Source organism: Stegostoma tigrinum, chromosome 17 (genome assembly GCF_030684315.1).
Source record: "Stegostoma tigrinum isolate sSteTig4 chromosome 17, sSteTig4.hap1, whole genome shotgun sequence".
In the NCBI taxonomy this organism is placed as follows: domain Eukaryota; kingdom Metazoa; phylum Chordata; class Chondrichthyes; order Orectolobiformes; family Stegostomatidae; genus Stegostoma; species Stegostoma tigrinum.
Genome location: NC_081370.1, coordinates 4442694 through 4459290, shown reverse-complemented (window position 1 = coordinate 4459290; position 16597 = coordinate 4442694). Strand labels below are relative to the sequence as shown.

Below are 16597 nucleotides of genomic sequence, written 5' to 3'. Positions count from 1 at the left end.
GGGCAGTCTGCTCATTCCCGGTGCCAGTCGAGGTGGGTGAGGGGTAGAGGTGCCAAGTGGATAACTGAGTTCAGTCAGGTCCACAGCAGGTTGAAGACAGTGGTTGGGGAAGGGCTAATGGTCAGGATCACGTGTCAGCGACAATGATTTGTGGGTCACGTGGATCAGCAGCCCAGGAGTTACAGCAGGTTATAATTTCTCTAACTTTTTCATTTCCTGGCTAATTCTTCAGTCAAAGTCGGTCAGAATCCTCTGAACTCGTCAACTCTTGGGGACTTAGCCGAGGGTTCAGGGCACTAGGCAAATTCCACACAGCCAGTGGGTTGGTGTGTTGGGATTCTGCATGGTCCTGAGGCTTGTCTTATGAGGAAACATCCATCTGGTCTCTGACTATCCAAAGACTGGGCCCTCACCTCCATTAAACCGATGGCCTGAAATGCAGCAAGGCCTGGGTTTCTCTGCTCACCATTTCCCAGAAGTAGTTAGCCATTTCCTGTCGGTTCTGCAGGATTGCCCACAAGAAGAGGTCCCTCCAAGGGTTTTCCAGCTTCTGGCTTAAATCAGGCATCACAAACAACCTCTGCCCTCGTAATTTGCTGTTCAACTCCTGAAAAAAAAAGTACACGGATTTTGTGCTCAGATGTTTAAATTCAACCTGTTTCATCAGAGGTTAGCCATCCACACAGGTGGGTCATTAGTTACTATCTTGCTTTTACTTGCCCTTTCCACAGGAGGGAAAATCCTTTCAGTCACATCCTACATCTCTTCTCATCCTTCTTCTGGTGCAAAGACATTTGATCTCTCCTCCCACCACAACACTTTCCTCTCCTTGCCTCCCACTCCCAATTGGATGAAAGGAGAGTAGTGTGTTACATCTACGCCACAATAAAACGGCAATCCCTTTTCTTATTGGTCATGTAGTATCTTCTGGATGTTGGGGGTCTTATCTTAGTGAGAGGTTAGGCAGGAATAACTTAATGGGGAGTGAGAGTATCACCGCACATGGTTGCAAACATGCTGCAACCAGAGGGGATTGTCAGTGAGGTTGGGGTCCTCTGTTGTAAGAAAGTATGCGTGACTCAGCGCCCAGATCGCAGGGATTGCATTTTGCCTTGACGGTAAGAAGAGTTTAGCAAAACATTTTAGCCGGGGAGGGGACACAAATTCCTAACTTGTTGAGTTTTAATTTCAGAAACCTTAACAGGTTGTGCTTCATTACCTTTCAGCAGTTGTAGCTGTTAAATATTGAGGAGATCAATGCATGGACAAACCACTACTTCAAAATGTATTAGCAAGAATACAGGCTTGACAGTTCCTTCTTGCAGTAAATACTCTCCCACGTGGCTTCGGGCCTGCATTAAGCAGAAGATGCCATCTTGGTAAAGGAGTTGAAGCTAGTGCTAGGAAACATCAAGTGGAAGATTGCTAAGGGACTGATTACCACTTACATTGCCTGCCAGCGCTTATTAAATACACTGCGTAGTATTTTATGTGCATAAGGCATTACCTAATGTCCCCTATCAATAGTGAGCTGGGAGTACACGAGTCATTGCTGAGGAGTCTTGTGGCACAGTGGTAGTGTCCCTGACTCTGAGCTAGAAGATGTAGGCCCAAGTCCCTCCCACTTGGAAGGTGTGCAACAACCAGTCCGAACAGGTTGACTGAAAAAAGCACAAGTGGTTGACTGAGGATTGCAGGTGCTGGTTAAAGATGGATCACCTCTCACTGTTCACTGGCTGCTGGGAATTTGATGAGGACTTTCAAAACAAGATCAACACTCAACAGCACCTATTCCAGAAATTCTCTGTGGGGTTCAACCAAGAAACTATTCTCCCCTGTTGGACACAACAGGCAGGCAAAAGAGCATGCCAGATCATTGGCACCTTGCTAGGGATCCCATTTGGTCTGGAATGGGAGGAAGACATATGAGCAGGCAGGGAAACCATAGCTAGTATGACAAAAAAGGGACAGGACAATGAAATGGACCCCTGCCTTATTGTGGGTGCGGGTCATACTTCCACTCTAGACATTCTCTCCTGTAACCAAGACTCTCTCATTCAGTCTCAGAATCATCCTGAAACCTGTCAACCAGCACACCTAGCAGTTTATGTAGTTTGGGTTTTGTATACTGCTCCTGTAAAATTCCTTCTAATCAGTGCTTACATAGAGCATAGAACAGTACAGCACAGGAACGGGCCCTTTGGCTCACAATGTTGTGCCGAACATGACACGAAATTAAAGTAATCCCTAATGCTTGCCCTTGGTCCATATCCCTCCACTCCTTGCATATTCATGTGCTTATCTAAAAGTCCCTTAAATGCTCCTATTGAATGTGCCTCCACCAACATTGCGGCAGCACATACCAGGCACCTACCACTCTCTGTGTAAAAAATTTACCCCTCACATCTCCTTTGAACTTTCTTCCCATCGCCTTAAATGCATGCCCCTGAGTATGTGTGCTAAACTTGCAGTCCCAGCTTCAGGGTGGTTCAAATGATGGTGGTCTGAAATTAAGACCAAAATTGTGTTCTTTCAGACAGTCATGGCTCAGCACAGCTGAAGCACCTGTTTTACCCTATCATAAAAAATATCCCCCTGAAGTCTTAAAACCACAATAATCCTTTCCAACATTAAACAAGTCCCATTTTCATGAAGCACAAGGTGTATAAAACCATGCACGATCAACAGAATACAGCTTAACAGGAGCTGTAGATAAGTGTGGATATTCTTGAAATGAAAGGTTTCATAAGGATAACTGTATCTGGTCTTTTAATGTACCCTTATAGAAAATTCAGTGATCCATACAGTTTGAAAGTACAATTCAGTGTTCTGATCAGGGTTTGTGTCACGCCTATGTTACTAAATTAATAATAATTTATATCATTTGTCCAGCACAGCAAGAATTCAAATCCCAATAAAGTAATCTCAGAATGGGAATTCAGTTATAAAAAGCTGATGTCAATGAAAGACACACATACACCCACACATACACCACACACACACCACACCACACACCACACACCACACAGAATATATTTGTCCAAGAACTGACTGTTGGGCCTTGCACTTACTGTTATTGACTTCTTAACACCCAAATGCTTGCGAGAGGGGTTGGATTCCTGGAAAATCCCCTTGCATGCATCGTGTAGAAAATCCTTTAGCACTTTAGATACTTCATATAGAGTAAACTTGGGCCTCTTCTCTGGTGTGTCACGGTGTGAAGTGGGGTTCATGCCAGTTATAGTTAGTCTTTGTTCCTCATGCTTCTTCAGCAATAGCTCATAGAGGAGGCTCTTCCGCGAGATGGAACGGTAGAGTTCCTGGAGCTGGCCATAGGTAAGGAAGTCATACATGTTCATCCCATTGTCAATGAATAGTCGGACAAACTCTGGCTTGTCATTGACCAAGGCATCCATCATTACTTCTTCCAGGTCACATGACTACGAAACAAAAGTACACATGTTATTCTTGAACATGACCTTGACTGGGACATGTTAAAATGACCCTTGCCAGTCCAACTGGGCTTGGGAACACTAGTCAAGTGGAGACTATTTCTTAGCCTCACCCAGGACATATCCTGAACAGAGGGACTCTAAATCAGTCCACAGCAAAATCCCAAAACAAAGCTAAGCCTCAAGCAAACAGTTAATATTTTAGCAAGTTTGAGAAGATTTGTAGCTCAGGTTGAGTTTCTGGATGGGAGTTTGCTCGCTGAGCTGGAAGGTTAGTTTTCAGACGTTTTCAGACACCAGCGCTTCACCAGAGGCTCACTGATGATGTTACCTAGAATAGTGATGAAACGTCTGAAAACTAACTTTCCAGCTCAGCGAGCAAACTCACATCCAGTTAATATTTTCTTCAGGATCTGGGCTGGCAAGTTATTGTTGTTGCTGCTGGTGTGATGGAAATCTGGTCCAATCAGGGATCCCTGGCTGACAGATAGAAAGAGGAGTGTCAGACATTCTGACACAGAGCTGGCTCGGAGGGAGCTGGACCAGTGTCCAGGACTTTCCCTGTATCAATAAACGGTGACAGGATACCAGCCTCTGGAGTTATTTCAATGGCTTTTCTAATCAAGGAAAGGTAGTAAGTACAGTAGAAATTATGCTTCTACTAGAAATTAAATTCTTTGCTTAGACTATACCTGGAGCATTCCAAGCACTGCTAGATACTGTACCTTAGGAAGAATATATTTTAACAGGTGGGAGTGCAGTGCAAATATACAAGGAGACAACCTGACCTTCAAGGTTAAATTATGAGATTACAGAAACCAGGTTTGTATTATCCGATAGTTAAGGGGTAATTTAATTAAAGTTATAATATATGAAAGAGTATGTAGAAAGAATACGGTATGTAGAAAGAGACCATTTCTACCAAGTGTGGTGTCTAGATCTAGAGGACATGGTTTAAAACCTAGAGTCAGACCTTTCCAAAGTGAAGTTAGCCATGTGTCTGCCCTTGGCATGCCGCAATGCTCCAGCGAATCACAGTGCAATCCGGAGGAACACCATCTCAATCTACAGACAAGGCACTTCACAACCTTCTGGATTTAATATTGAGTTCAACACCTTCAGATTGTGAACTCACTCCCATTTCTTCCCTTTCTTTTGGTTATACTTGTTACGGTCTCTGTCACCATGTCCTTTTTCCCCTATCCCCACTCCAATTGGGCAACTAGACACATCATTGCTCTGCCATTCTCACATAACAATCGCTTAATCTGCACCTTTTACCCCTGGCACTCCACCACTTCACCATTGCATGAATGCTGCCCCCTTTCACACTTTACCTCAGCTCTGATGAAGAGTCGGCTTGACTTGAAATGTTAGCTTGCTCTCTCTTTGGATGCTACCTGACTCGCTGTGATCTCCCGCACTTTGTGTTTTCCAGCAGGATTGTACACTTGCCCCAGTGTCAGGTTTGAGGGTGGGAGAGCACATGAAATCCAACAATAAGAAACCACAACTGGTTCCCTTTTGGCTCTAACAATGGAAATGTGTTATCCTGGTTCAGTATTGTCCAGACTTGACTTCACTCCCAACTGCAATCCGATTCCCACGTGGCCTGCAATTTAACCAATGGGGAGATGGAATTCAGTAACTCACCACCCAGTCGGTTAATTGAGGCTCTAAGGCAGAATAAAAGCTCATTTAAGAGCCTCACTCCTCTGCTGCTGAGATTAGCATGTGATGGGGAAAGGCCCACATAAAGTTCCCAACTGATCATGTTTCCCTGTGCAGGACCTTACAGCACATTGGAGACTGCGCCCCCCCCCCCCCCCCCCCCCCACCCTCTCCCCAAGTGCCATGCTTTGCAAGCTGGCCTCTCTCATGGCTTCACAAACCCTGCCACTCTCCACTAACTCATCAGCAACATCCAATCACTTACAAAGTCGTGACTGAGCATTAGGTCAAATTAGGATGACTTCAAGCCCACTGACTCCCACAGCTACCTAGAATACACCTCCTCCCACCTACCCTTGTGCAAAAATTCCATCCCCTATTCCCAATTCCTCTGCCTCTGCTCCCAGGATGTAGCATTCCACTCCCGCATATCCCAGATGTCCCCGTTCTTCAAGGACCGCAACTTTCCCCCCCGCAGTGGTCGAGAACGCCTTTGACTGCGTCTCCTGCATTTCCTGCAACACATCCCTCACACCCCGCCCCCGCCACAACCGCCCCCAGAGGATCTCCCTCGTTCTCACATACCACCCCACCAACCTCCGGATACAACGCATCATCCTCCGACACTTCCGCCATCTACAATCCGACCCCACCGCCCAAGCTATTTTTCCATCCCCACCCTTGTCTGCCTTCTGGAGAGACCACTGCCTCCGCGACTCCCTTGTCCGCTCCACACTCCCCTCCGACCCCACCACACCCGGCACCTTCCCCTGCAACCGCAGGAAGTGCTACACTTGCTCCCACACCTCCTCCCTCACCCCCATCCCAGGCCCCAAGATGACTTTCCACATCAAGCAGATGTTCACTGCACATCTGCCAATATGGTATATTGTATCCATTGTACCCGGTGTGGCTTCCTCTACATCGGGGAAACCAAGCAGACGCTTGGGGACCGCTTTGCAGAACACCTCCGCTCGGTTCGCAACAAACAACTGCACCTCCCAGTCACAAGCCATTTTAATTCCACCTCCCATTCCTCAGACGACATGTCCATCATGGGCCTCCTGCAGTGCCACAATGGAGCCACCCGAAGGTTGCATGAACAGTAACTCATATTCCGCTTGGGAACCCTGCAGCCCAATGGTATCAATGTGGACTTCACCAGCTTCAGAATCTCCCCTTCCCCCACTGCATCCCAAAATCAGCCCAGTTCTTACCCTCCCCCCACTGCATCCCAAAACCAGCCCAGCCTGTCTCCACTTCCCTAACCTGTTCCTCCTCTCACCAATCCCTTCCTCCCACCTCAAGCCGCACCTCCATTTCCTACCTACCACCTCATCCCGCCTCCTTGACCTGTCTGTCCTCCCTGGACTGACCTATCCCCTCCCTACCTCCTCACCTATACTCTCCTCTCCACCTATCTTCTTTTCTCTCCATCTTCGGTCCACCTCCCCCTCTCTATTTATTCCAGAACCCTCACCCCATCCCCCTCTCTGATGAAGGGTCTAGGCCCGAAACGTCAGCTTTTGTGCTCCTGAGATGCTGCTTGGCCTACTGTGTTCATCCAGCTCCACATTTTTGTTATCCATGTCAAATTAGGATATCTGCTTGGCACGGATGAGTTGGACTGAAGGGTCTGTTTCTGTGCTATATAACTATGACTCTGTAACCGACCTCCTTGAGCATGAAGTGTAATACCAGCACTGGCCACATCTCTCTGTTACTGGAGAGCTGCTGGCTTCTGAAATCCTACCTCCTCTATTAATGGCCAATTAACCATTAAATGGATGCCTCTTTGCCAAGGAAACCTCTTCATGACTTTCTCAATGGGTATCACTGCACCCGTGTATTATCTACCCAAAGGATGGTAAATGAATGAAACTTTCTATTGCAAATGGCAGTTGATGCTTGATCGACCATGATCTTGTATCTAAGATTAAGAGACTTCTGTTAACAAAAGATACCAAGGAGGCTGATATTTGAAGTCAGGTGATAGTCAACCATGACTGTAGCTTCCCATAATCTTACATTTTCCTTAAAAATAACACCATAAATCATTGACATCTATCTGAGAGAATGGGTTTAATGTGTCAATTAGAAACAGAAAATGCTGGAAATATTGAACAGGTCAATACAGCATCTGTGGAAATGTTTCTGCACCTTAACTATCAACACTGTTTCTCTTTAAACAAATGCTGCCCAGCCTGTTGAGTACTTCTAGCATTGTGTATATGTTTCTGAATTCTAGTGTTTGCAGTATTTCAATTTTGTGTAGACACTGAACGTCCCATCTAAAGGACACATTTCTGGCCATGCAGCTCTGCCTCAGTTATGCATCGCAATGTGCACCTGGAATTTGTGTTGATCTCTCTAGAGGTGAGTTGAACGCGCTTTGGCCATGCAGGGGAATATTGAGGCTGATTAAAGCTAAAATTAATTGCCAACTGTGAACACTTTGATTTCCAAGATACGCACAAAGTCACACATCATGACTGAACCATAATTTACAAAACAATGAAGCAATGGGGCTATGTAAATGTGGGTCAATTAATGCAACTCACTAAGTTAGGGAGGGCTAGAAATTCCAATTAATGTATTCAAGTTATGGAGGGACTGAATTAGCTTTGAGCTGAGGTGAATTGAACAGGAATATCAACTTGTTCAGAAATGTTTTTACACAGATCTGGAGAAGGTGGGACTTAATCCTGGCCTTCTGGTCCAGATATAAGGACATTACCACTGTGCGTCCTGAATTAGCTTGAATATTTTTTGTGTTCATTGAATATTCATAGTATTCTTTCAACAGAGTGGGATCTGTGTTGACTTAAGCAGTGAAGACCTTTAACATGAGGTGAATAACTGAACACAATATGTTTCTCCAAATTCAGAGAATTTTAGAATCCCCACAGTGTAGAAGCAGGCCATTCAGCCAATTGAGTCTGGGATGCAGAAAGTATCTTAACAGTGACAATACATTCAAAAGTATTTCTCTAGATGTAAAGCCTTTTTGGGACCTCCTGACGTTGTGAACGATGCTATAATAATGCAATTTTCCTTTTTCCTTCCTTAATACGGTACTTGACAAAAGCAAATTTAAAAGGAAGAATTTGTTTTATTGCTCACACATGTCACTAGCATCACAACAAGTCGCTCTGTTTTTGCCGTTCAGATAACTCTAGTGTTGATTTCATTTATTTTTACAGTTTCAGCTTATCTTTTCCATTCTTGAATGAACGGGGTGGCACGGTGGCTCAGCGGTTAGCACTGCTGCCTCACAGCACCTGGGATCAATTCCACCCTCGGGTGACTGTCCGTGTGGAGTTTGCATGTTCTCCCCATGTGGGTGTCCTCTGGGTGCTCCTTTCCTGCCACAGTCCAAAGATGTACAGGCTAGTTGGTTTGGCCATGCTAATTGCCCATAGTGTGCATGGACGTGTATATTAGGTGGGTTCTCGAGGAATGGGTCTGGGTGGAATGCTCTGAGGGTCAGTGTGGACTTATTGGGCTATAAGGCCTGTTTCCACACTGTGAAAAGCTTTTATCTGTGAAACTTCTGATTCACTGCCAATGGTTTACATCCAAATGAAAACTGCAACTGGGTATAAGCTTGCCATCAGCATGCTTAGTTTGCCAAAGAATGCAGTTCCACAGATAATGAACGCACCCAGTTACTAAGACATGCAGGAAAATCTCACACACTTCCTCTTTCACTTTGATGAGACGCCCATTGAAATAAATTACGTGTCCTACCTTCCACTCCACATCACCATTGAAAATCTCGCTCTTGGCAATATCCACTCTGTTCCAGGCTACAGCAAGTTTTAGTTCATCCAGATACTCCTGGGCTTCTTGAGTCTGACTTTTACATGCTACAGAGGAGGGACAAATATTCATTTTAAAATATGCATGATATCTACACTTAACCTAATATTTAGCATTACTTTCTAATATTGACACCAGAATGTGGTCGATGTATAAATAACAGAAGTCTCCCTACCTTTGACAAGGGCTTTCAGCATAATCGTGTCCAAGTCCTCAGAACTCTCCTGCTCTGAGTTGTGTACTGTTAAGATATGGTCCTTGGCCATTATGTTTTGAATCTTAAAAGAATCCAGAAGTTTATATTGTATTTGCTTTCTCAGAAATATACCTTAAATTAAGTTACCCGAGATATTTAAATCATGCAAGTCAAGTTTTAATCATCTGACATTAGACGTGGCTGAGACTCATTACTGTTCAGCAGTTTGTCTCATGAGCAAGCCTTATTACTGAATTAATGATTTTTGATTTCAGTAGAATAATTTTTGAAGAGAAATGGATATCAAAGAGTTTGGAGGTCACGAGCTGCAGATATGGTTCTGCACAATGTAAAACAAAAAGCTTTGCTGGTGAATAAAATTATTTCAGTTTCTATAGAAATTGGCCTAAGAGAATCACACATTTAGTCATGAATGAGTGTGTCACAGGCAAAGCGAGTATTCATTACCCATCCCTATTTACCCTTGAACTAAGCAGTCTTACGTACAATTTCAGAGAAAAGTTAGAAGTCGCTTTTAGTTGTTCATCTAAAGTTGCACATGAACTAGCCAAGGTAATGACAGTAGGGTTCCTCCAAACGTGATGATTCATAATTTACATTTGTTTCTATTACCTTTTTCTTAAAAAAAAATGGGATGAGTCCGTTACTGGCAAGTCCAGCATTTGTTGCTCATCCCAAGACATTGGGCCATTTATCCACCAACTTAAACACTAAACGGTGTGGACACTTTCACTATCTTTTCAAAACAAAAATCTCATTTTGTTTTTGGTGGAACTATGGGGTGAAGTTGATGGCTGAAATGTATACAGCAGCATGTTTTAAAATAGAATAAAATGAAGGCAGATGTTTGCCATTGGTGAGGATAATGCAACTGTCAATCTAAAGAACACTGTGAATAACTCAACACTGAGCTTGTCATGCCCAGGGCTGGAAGCAGGCTACATATTAAGTTGGTTAATCAGGGGAGGACCAATGTTAACCAGGAAACCATGGAGAATATCACTTGAAACAGAAGGGAAAAAAAAAACAGAAACCCAGTTCTGACTGGTTTTGGAAGCTTCAGCATTGGTTGTTGCTTTTTTAAAAACCCTCTCTAGTTTCCTATCCAGTTAAAAACATTGTTGACTGTTCTGAGAAAAGAATTCCAGCTGTAAGCACTAAGTAAATTCTTCTGGAAGTCCACTGAATCAGTTTGCATTCACTGATGACTTTGAAATCAGATAATTCTGGCTGTGAATAACCCATTGCCTGAAGGCAAGACATCCAACATTTGAAACTATTTAATTAAATTGACGAATTACAATTCTTAACTGTGTTTGTCTGTCTGTGAGAGAGTGAGGGTGATGCTCAAAGAAGAGTAGGGTTCAAGTAATACATATTAATTAGATTACCTTGTTGTTTAGCTTTGTCCTGCTAACTTTTAATAATAAATTGTTAAGTTATAAGCTTGGTGTTCAAGATCTGTTATTCATGAAGTCCGGTTAGGAACAACTGCACAATTTTGGAGGGTCATTGAGTATTTTAATTTCACCAAGTTGCAAATCCAGCAATAGTCGGGCTGATTCAGTTTGGCTTGTTATTTCTGGGTTGTAATACCTTCCATACCATTTTTTTTTGTTATTATTAGTTTATCGTGAAGGATTGAAGCATTGTTCCACAAGAATCATAGTCCTTCTATTCACAGAACAAACAATAGTCTATTCCCAATAAGTTGAAGCTATTCATTCATCTAATTAACTACTTTGTTTATCCAGTAACTCCCTTTATATCTACAAAAGATTACAGTAACCAAAAGCACTCATGTACATTCATAAAAGTGTTCCAAAAAAATAATAATGCCGTAAAACAATGGCGATGAATCACAGAATTCTTACAGTGTGGAAGCAGGCTATTCTGCCCATTGAATTCTCACCGAAACGCTGAAGAGCATCCCAGCCAGACCCACCCCTTTAATCTATCCCTGTAACCTTGCATTTCCCATGGCTATTCCAGCTCACCTACACACCCCTAGACACTACCGGCAATTTAGCACAGTCAATCCACCCTAACCTGCATTGGACTTTGGACTGTGGGAGGAAACTGGAGCATCTGGAGGGAACCCATGCAGACACCAGGAGAAAATGCAAATTCCACACAGACAAGTCACCAACCGTGGTCCCTGTTGCTATGAGGCACCAGTGCTAACCACTGAGTTACTGTATCACCCAAGTGAAAGAAGCAAATATTAGGAAATGAAAAACTGAGTTTTAAATTCTGACATGAGCCAGATTAAAGTAATAAATGTAGGGGAACATCTGGACAGTGGCAATCACAACATGATGTAGTTTAAGATAATAAGTGAGAATGACACAGACCAAAGTGATTATTATAGAGAAGGTTGGCTTTAAGGAGTTGATGAAGGAAGTAAGAAAAGTGAACAGGCATAAATTTACTGAAACATAAAAGTAAAATAACAGTGGGAAACCATTTAAAACAACCATAAATGCAGTCGTGCAGGCAAATTTATCTCATTCAAAAAGTGAGAGAAAACTAACCAGTAATGAGACATCATGGCAGAGAAAAATGTAAGGGAAAAACTGGAATTTAAGAAAAAGAAAAAGGAATTTAAGAAGAAAGAGGTGGACAGTGACATCCCACAAAGTTTTTTGCAACAGTCACTGTTGTTTACCACTTATGTTTACAGTTTGGATTTGAGAAACAGAAAAAGAACCTCAAAGTGTGAAGATGATGTTAATCAGGGGCATAGAAATTCTGAAGAAGGGTCCCGATCCGAAGTGTCAAGCATTTTTCTGAAGAAGGGTCCTGACCCGAAATGTCAAGCTTTCCTGCTCCTCTGATGCTGCTTGGCCTGCTGTGCTCATCCAGCTCTACACCTTGTTATCTCAGATTCTCCAGCATCTGCAGTTCCTACTATCCCAGCATGGAAATGTTGGTCCCTTTAGGGCTCAATCTAACAGCTCCAGAGTTGATTGATAGCAAGAGATGCTTAATAGATTTTGTATATAAGGACTGAGGGTTTGTCAAGGGGACAGAGAATGATGTTTGTACAAAACTATTTACTTACAATGAAATCTTTGTAAATCTCATCATATTTTGCTGCCGAGTTCAATGCATGGAAATTAGTGTTTGAAAAAATTTAGTCAAACTGTGTGAAATAATGTCTTTCAAATAACAAAATGTTCCAGTTGTGTAATTTGAAGTAAAATTTGATGCTTGGGCTAACATTCTACACACAAAACCATTAACAACTCACAGATCAGACAAACAGTAAGCAAATTAGTTTCGGTATAGATAAGAATGAGATAGTGCGGTTTAGTGGGAAGAACAAGAGGGTCAGCTACTTCTTGAAAATGAGCAGATAGAAGAATCAAGAAATCTGGTGATATCGATACAAAAATCACTAAAGGTAGTGGCAAAGTTATGAGGACCATAATACAATACAAACAATTCCTGTTCTGGGATTCACTGCCAGAGAGAAAATTTGGAAAGCAGAGAAGTTAAGTTAAACTTGTATAGAGCCCTGGTTAAATGACACTTGGAGCACAGAGAACATTTCTGGTCTTGGTGGATGTAATCTTGTGCCACTTTCTGCAATCCACTCCAATCCCTGCCACCGACAGAGGCTTGAGTGAACAATTATCTCCCCTTGGAGGGCCTCAGTGTGTCACTGCTAATCATGAAGTTAGCACTAGGTCATTCAGGGCGGAAATCAGAAAGAACAATTTCCCACAAACACAGTCATGGAAGTCTGAAAATTTCTCACCCACTGCACCCCACCACCCTGCCTCAAAAAAAAGCTAATATTGATAAAACTTCCAAAACTAAAATATAGACTTTTGTTAAGGAAGAATATCAAATGATATCAAGTAAGAAACTTAAAATACAGAATTAAGGTGTACATCAGCCATAATTTAACTGAATGACAGAGCAGATTTGAGAGATGAAATGTCCTACTCCTCTTTCTGAGCATACTTAGTAATGATGCTATGGCTTTAAGAGATTATTTTGTCCTTTTTTTTAATTTTAGTGAAAAGTGCTGGGCTGTCCACTTGGCACGCCAGTAACATAAAGAGCTTGTGGGACCTTGGTTTTTTTTTAAAACACTGGAATAATAGAAGCAGTGATAATGGGAACTGCAGATGCTGGAGAATCCAAGATAATAAAGTGTGAAGCTGGATGAACACAGCAGCCCAAGCAGCATCTCAGGAGCACAAAAGCTGACGTTTCAGGCCTAGACCCTTAGAAGCAGCCTGGTTTGGTGTGACCAGCTCTCATAGACCAGGATTTCCAAAGTCCTTTTGTTAGTTTTTAGGTTTAGCTTTGATAAGTTGCATTTGTGGGCTTGAAGAAGTGGAAGTTATTTTTCCCTCTCTCGATTAAGCAGGGAGTTCTCCTCCTAGGCTGCTACACTACCTGTGAGACAGATCTATTTTTCTGAAATAGTAGGAGCTGCAGATGCTGGTGAATCTGAGATAACAAGGTGTAGAGTTGGATGAATACAGCAGGCCAAGCAACATCAGAGGAGCAGGAAGGCTTCTCTGATGCTGCTTGGTCTGCTGTGTTCGTCCAGCTTCACAACTTGTTATCTCTATGTTTCTGAATTTGCTTTTTTGCGAAAGAGTCTGTTTATGGGATGTTACTATATTGGCACAGTCAATTGGTAATAGTTACATTGTCTATTAGTCTGTTGTTTTCCAATACAGTTAAATTGTTCTAAATTCCTCTTTATATTTTAACTATAATGTTTAAATAAATTGTGCTTTGCTTAACATCTTGTGGTTTGACCAGTCACATTGCATCTGGAACACGGCCCTTTACATTAACCTTAAAAATAAGAAAAAAAAAGTTAGGGTCTAGGCTACTTTTTAAAAAATAATTTTGAGGAAGTCTGATCTGGTCTACACAAAGTCATCACGAACAGTCATAAAACAGACAAATAAAATGTCAATAAAATCAAGTGCAGATACTGGAAATCTGAAACATAGAATGCTGAAGAAACTCAGCAGGTCTGGCTACATGTGCAGAAAAAGATTCAGAGTTACGGTTTTGAGTCTGATATGACTCCTGCTGACTTTCTCAAGCATTGTGTTTTTCTTGATTGAAATAAGATCTCAAGTCTGGCTCAGTACTTGTTCAATGCACGGACTAATCTTACCAGTTCGGTCCATTTGAGAATATTCTCCTTCGAAAAGGTTTCTCTGGGGAACTTTTCCTGAAGTTGTTCTTGTACAGTGTCTGGAACCAAAGGCCCATGCATCAATGAGGCAATAACATCAGCAATGCCTCCAGATCCCGCCAGAACTAGCCACGGAACAGAATTTTCCATCCCTTGGTACACTTTCTATAAAACAAGTTGAAGCTCACTTATCAAGACTTGGTACCTTTTGATTTAGCAACAGCAATCATAGAATATTCATTTTAACTACAGTTCCACAGCTAGAGACATGCAGCAATTACCCACTTTCCAGGCACATAGATAAAACATGACAGAATACACTGCTATATCATTTTGCAGACTCAGTCCTGCAGCAAGATTATATTCCATTAATCAGTTCTCTTTGTCAATTTTCTTCAGTTCCCTCACTCCAACCCTACTTTCATGAAAGGGCCATCTGCTCACTAGAACAATGCCTGTGTTACCTCAACTACTCATGGGGCGTCACTGGTGTTTACTGCCCATCAGTAATTAGCACTGAGAAGGTGTCAGTCATCCTTCCTTCTTGAACCGCTATGGTCTGTGTGCAATGCAACCTCTCACGGTGCTGTTGGATGTACGTTACGGGATTTTGACCCCGCGACAGTAAAGTACTGGTGATATATTCCAAATCAGATGGCGAGCAACTTGAATGGGATCTTGCGGGCGTTGGAATTTCTGTGCCCCTGTTGCCCTTGTCCTTTCAGGCAGTACAGACTACACATTTGGGAAGTGCTGTTGAAGAAGCTTTGGTAGGGCTTCTGAAACTATGGTAAGTTTTGCGGTTGCAAGCTCAAAGGCAGAGATTGTTGCTGCAGAGGACTGATCAGGAGAGCAAAAAAGGAGCAGAAATAAGCCACTCAGTCCATCAAGTCTGCTCAACCATGCAATAAGATCATGGCTTACGCAATAATCTTCAACTCCACTTTCCTTCCTTTTCTGCATAACTCTTGCTCTCCTTAATGATTAAAAATCTAACTATCCCAGCTATAAAAATATACCTAAGTGACCAAGTCTCAGCAGCCCGCTGCAGTAAAGAATTCCACAAATTCACAACCAACAGAAGAAATTCCTCATCATTTCTGTCTTATACAGATTACGGCCTCTGGAGGCCCAAAACTATCCATAGTATTCCAACTGTGGTCTCACTAATAGCCAAACATTGTGTGGCCCCTTTAGATCATCAGAGATCATAGAATCCAAACAGGCCATTCAGCCCAACAAGTCTATACTATCCCTCTGGAGAGTATCCCACACTGACTCATTCCCCTACCTCAGCGCTTCCCCACGTTGAAGCCACCCAACCTAAATATCCCTGGACACTATGGACAATTTATCATGGCCAATCCACCTACACTGCACATCTTTGGACTGTGGGAGGAAACCAGAGCACTTGGACAAAACTCACGCAGACAAAGGGAGAATGTGCAAACTCCACACAGGCAGGTGCCCAAGGGTGGAATTGAGCCCAGGTCCCTGCTAAGCACTGAGCAACTGTGCCATACCAGAGACTTTTGTTAAAGATGCGGGGGGGGGGGGGGGGGGGGGGCACGGCGGCGGCCTTAATCCTAGGTCCGGATGCTGTGCTGATAAAGGTTATCCTTGAATTTAAAATTCTACAAATGATGCAAACGAAAGAGCCTCCCTCCCCACTCCCACAGGTCTCTCACCACACCCACCCTCAATCTCACAGGTCTGGGGGAATAGCTAATGTCAGGCACCAAAACAGATTCACAACAGAAAATAGCTTTGGAAGCATTTTTGTAGATGGCGCACACTGCTTCCACCAGAGGGAGTTAAGGCAGTGGATGACCTTCTGATCAAGCAGGATGCTTTGCCCTGAATGGTGTTGAATTTTTTGGCTGTTGTCCAAGCTGCACCCTTCCAGCCAAGTGAAGAATATTCCATCGTACTCCTGACTTACAGGTGGTGAACAAGTCTTTAGAGAATGGGTTACGGAATGGAGGTATACACTTTAAATTGTTCAAGAATCAATTAGACCATGTACTTGAGAGTGTCAGGAGGGATTGGGGTTTCAGCATGGAGAGGGACAGAAAAGTTTGGTCCTTTACTCTAAAAGGTAAGGTTGCAAAGGACAGTCTAAAAAAGGTCAAATTAGCGCCATGACATTGACTCGTTGGTTAGGTATCAGGAACAGGAAGACAATGTGATTTCTCCCTCACAAGCACAGGGACGCTCAATGATAACCTCCTTCGGCACAAGCCACTGACAGAGGCGGGT

General features: G+C 43.0%; 1 protein-coding gene across 3 annotated transcripts in view; it reads right to left on the bottom strand.

The window, feature by feature from the left end:
- The window catches only part of trpm5 (transient receptor potential cation channel, subfamily M, member 5), a 106968-nt gene that overhangs the window by 50881 nt on the left and 39490 nt on the right, over positions 1-16597 (bottom strand). For all 3 annotated transcript variants that reach the window (XM_048545069.2, XM_048545068.1, XM_048545070.1), the window contains 5 exons: positions 14318-14503; positions 9121-9223; positions 8874-8992; positions 3072-3440; positions 467-607 (listed from right to left, as the gene is read on the bottom strand). In XM_048545069.2, the coding sequence (XP_048401026.1) occupies positions 467-607; positions 3072-3440; positions 8874-8992; positions 9121-9223; positions 14318-14503 (918 nt within the window). The remainder of the gene's footprint in view (positions 1-466; positions 608-3071; positions 3441-8873; positions 8993-9120; positions 9224-14317; positions 14504-16597) is intronic.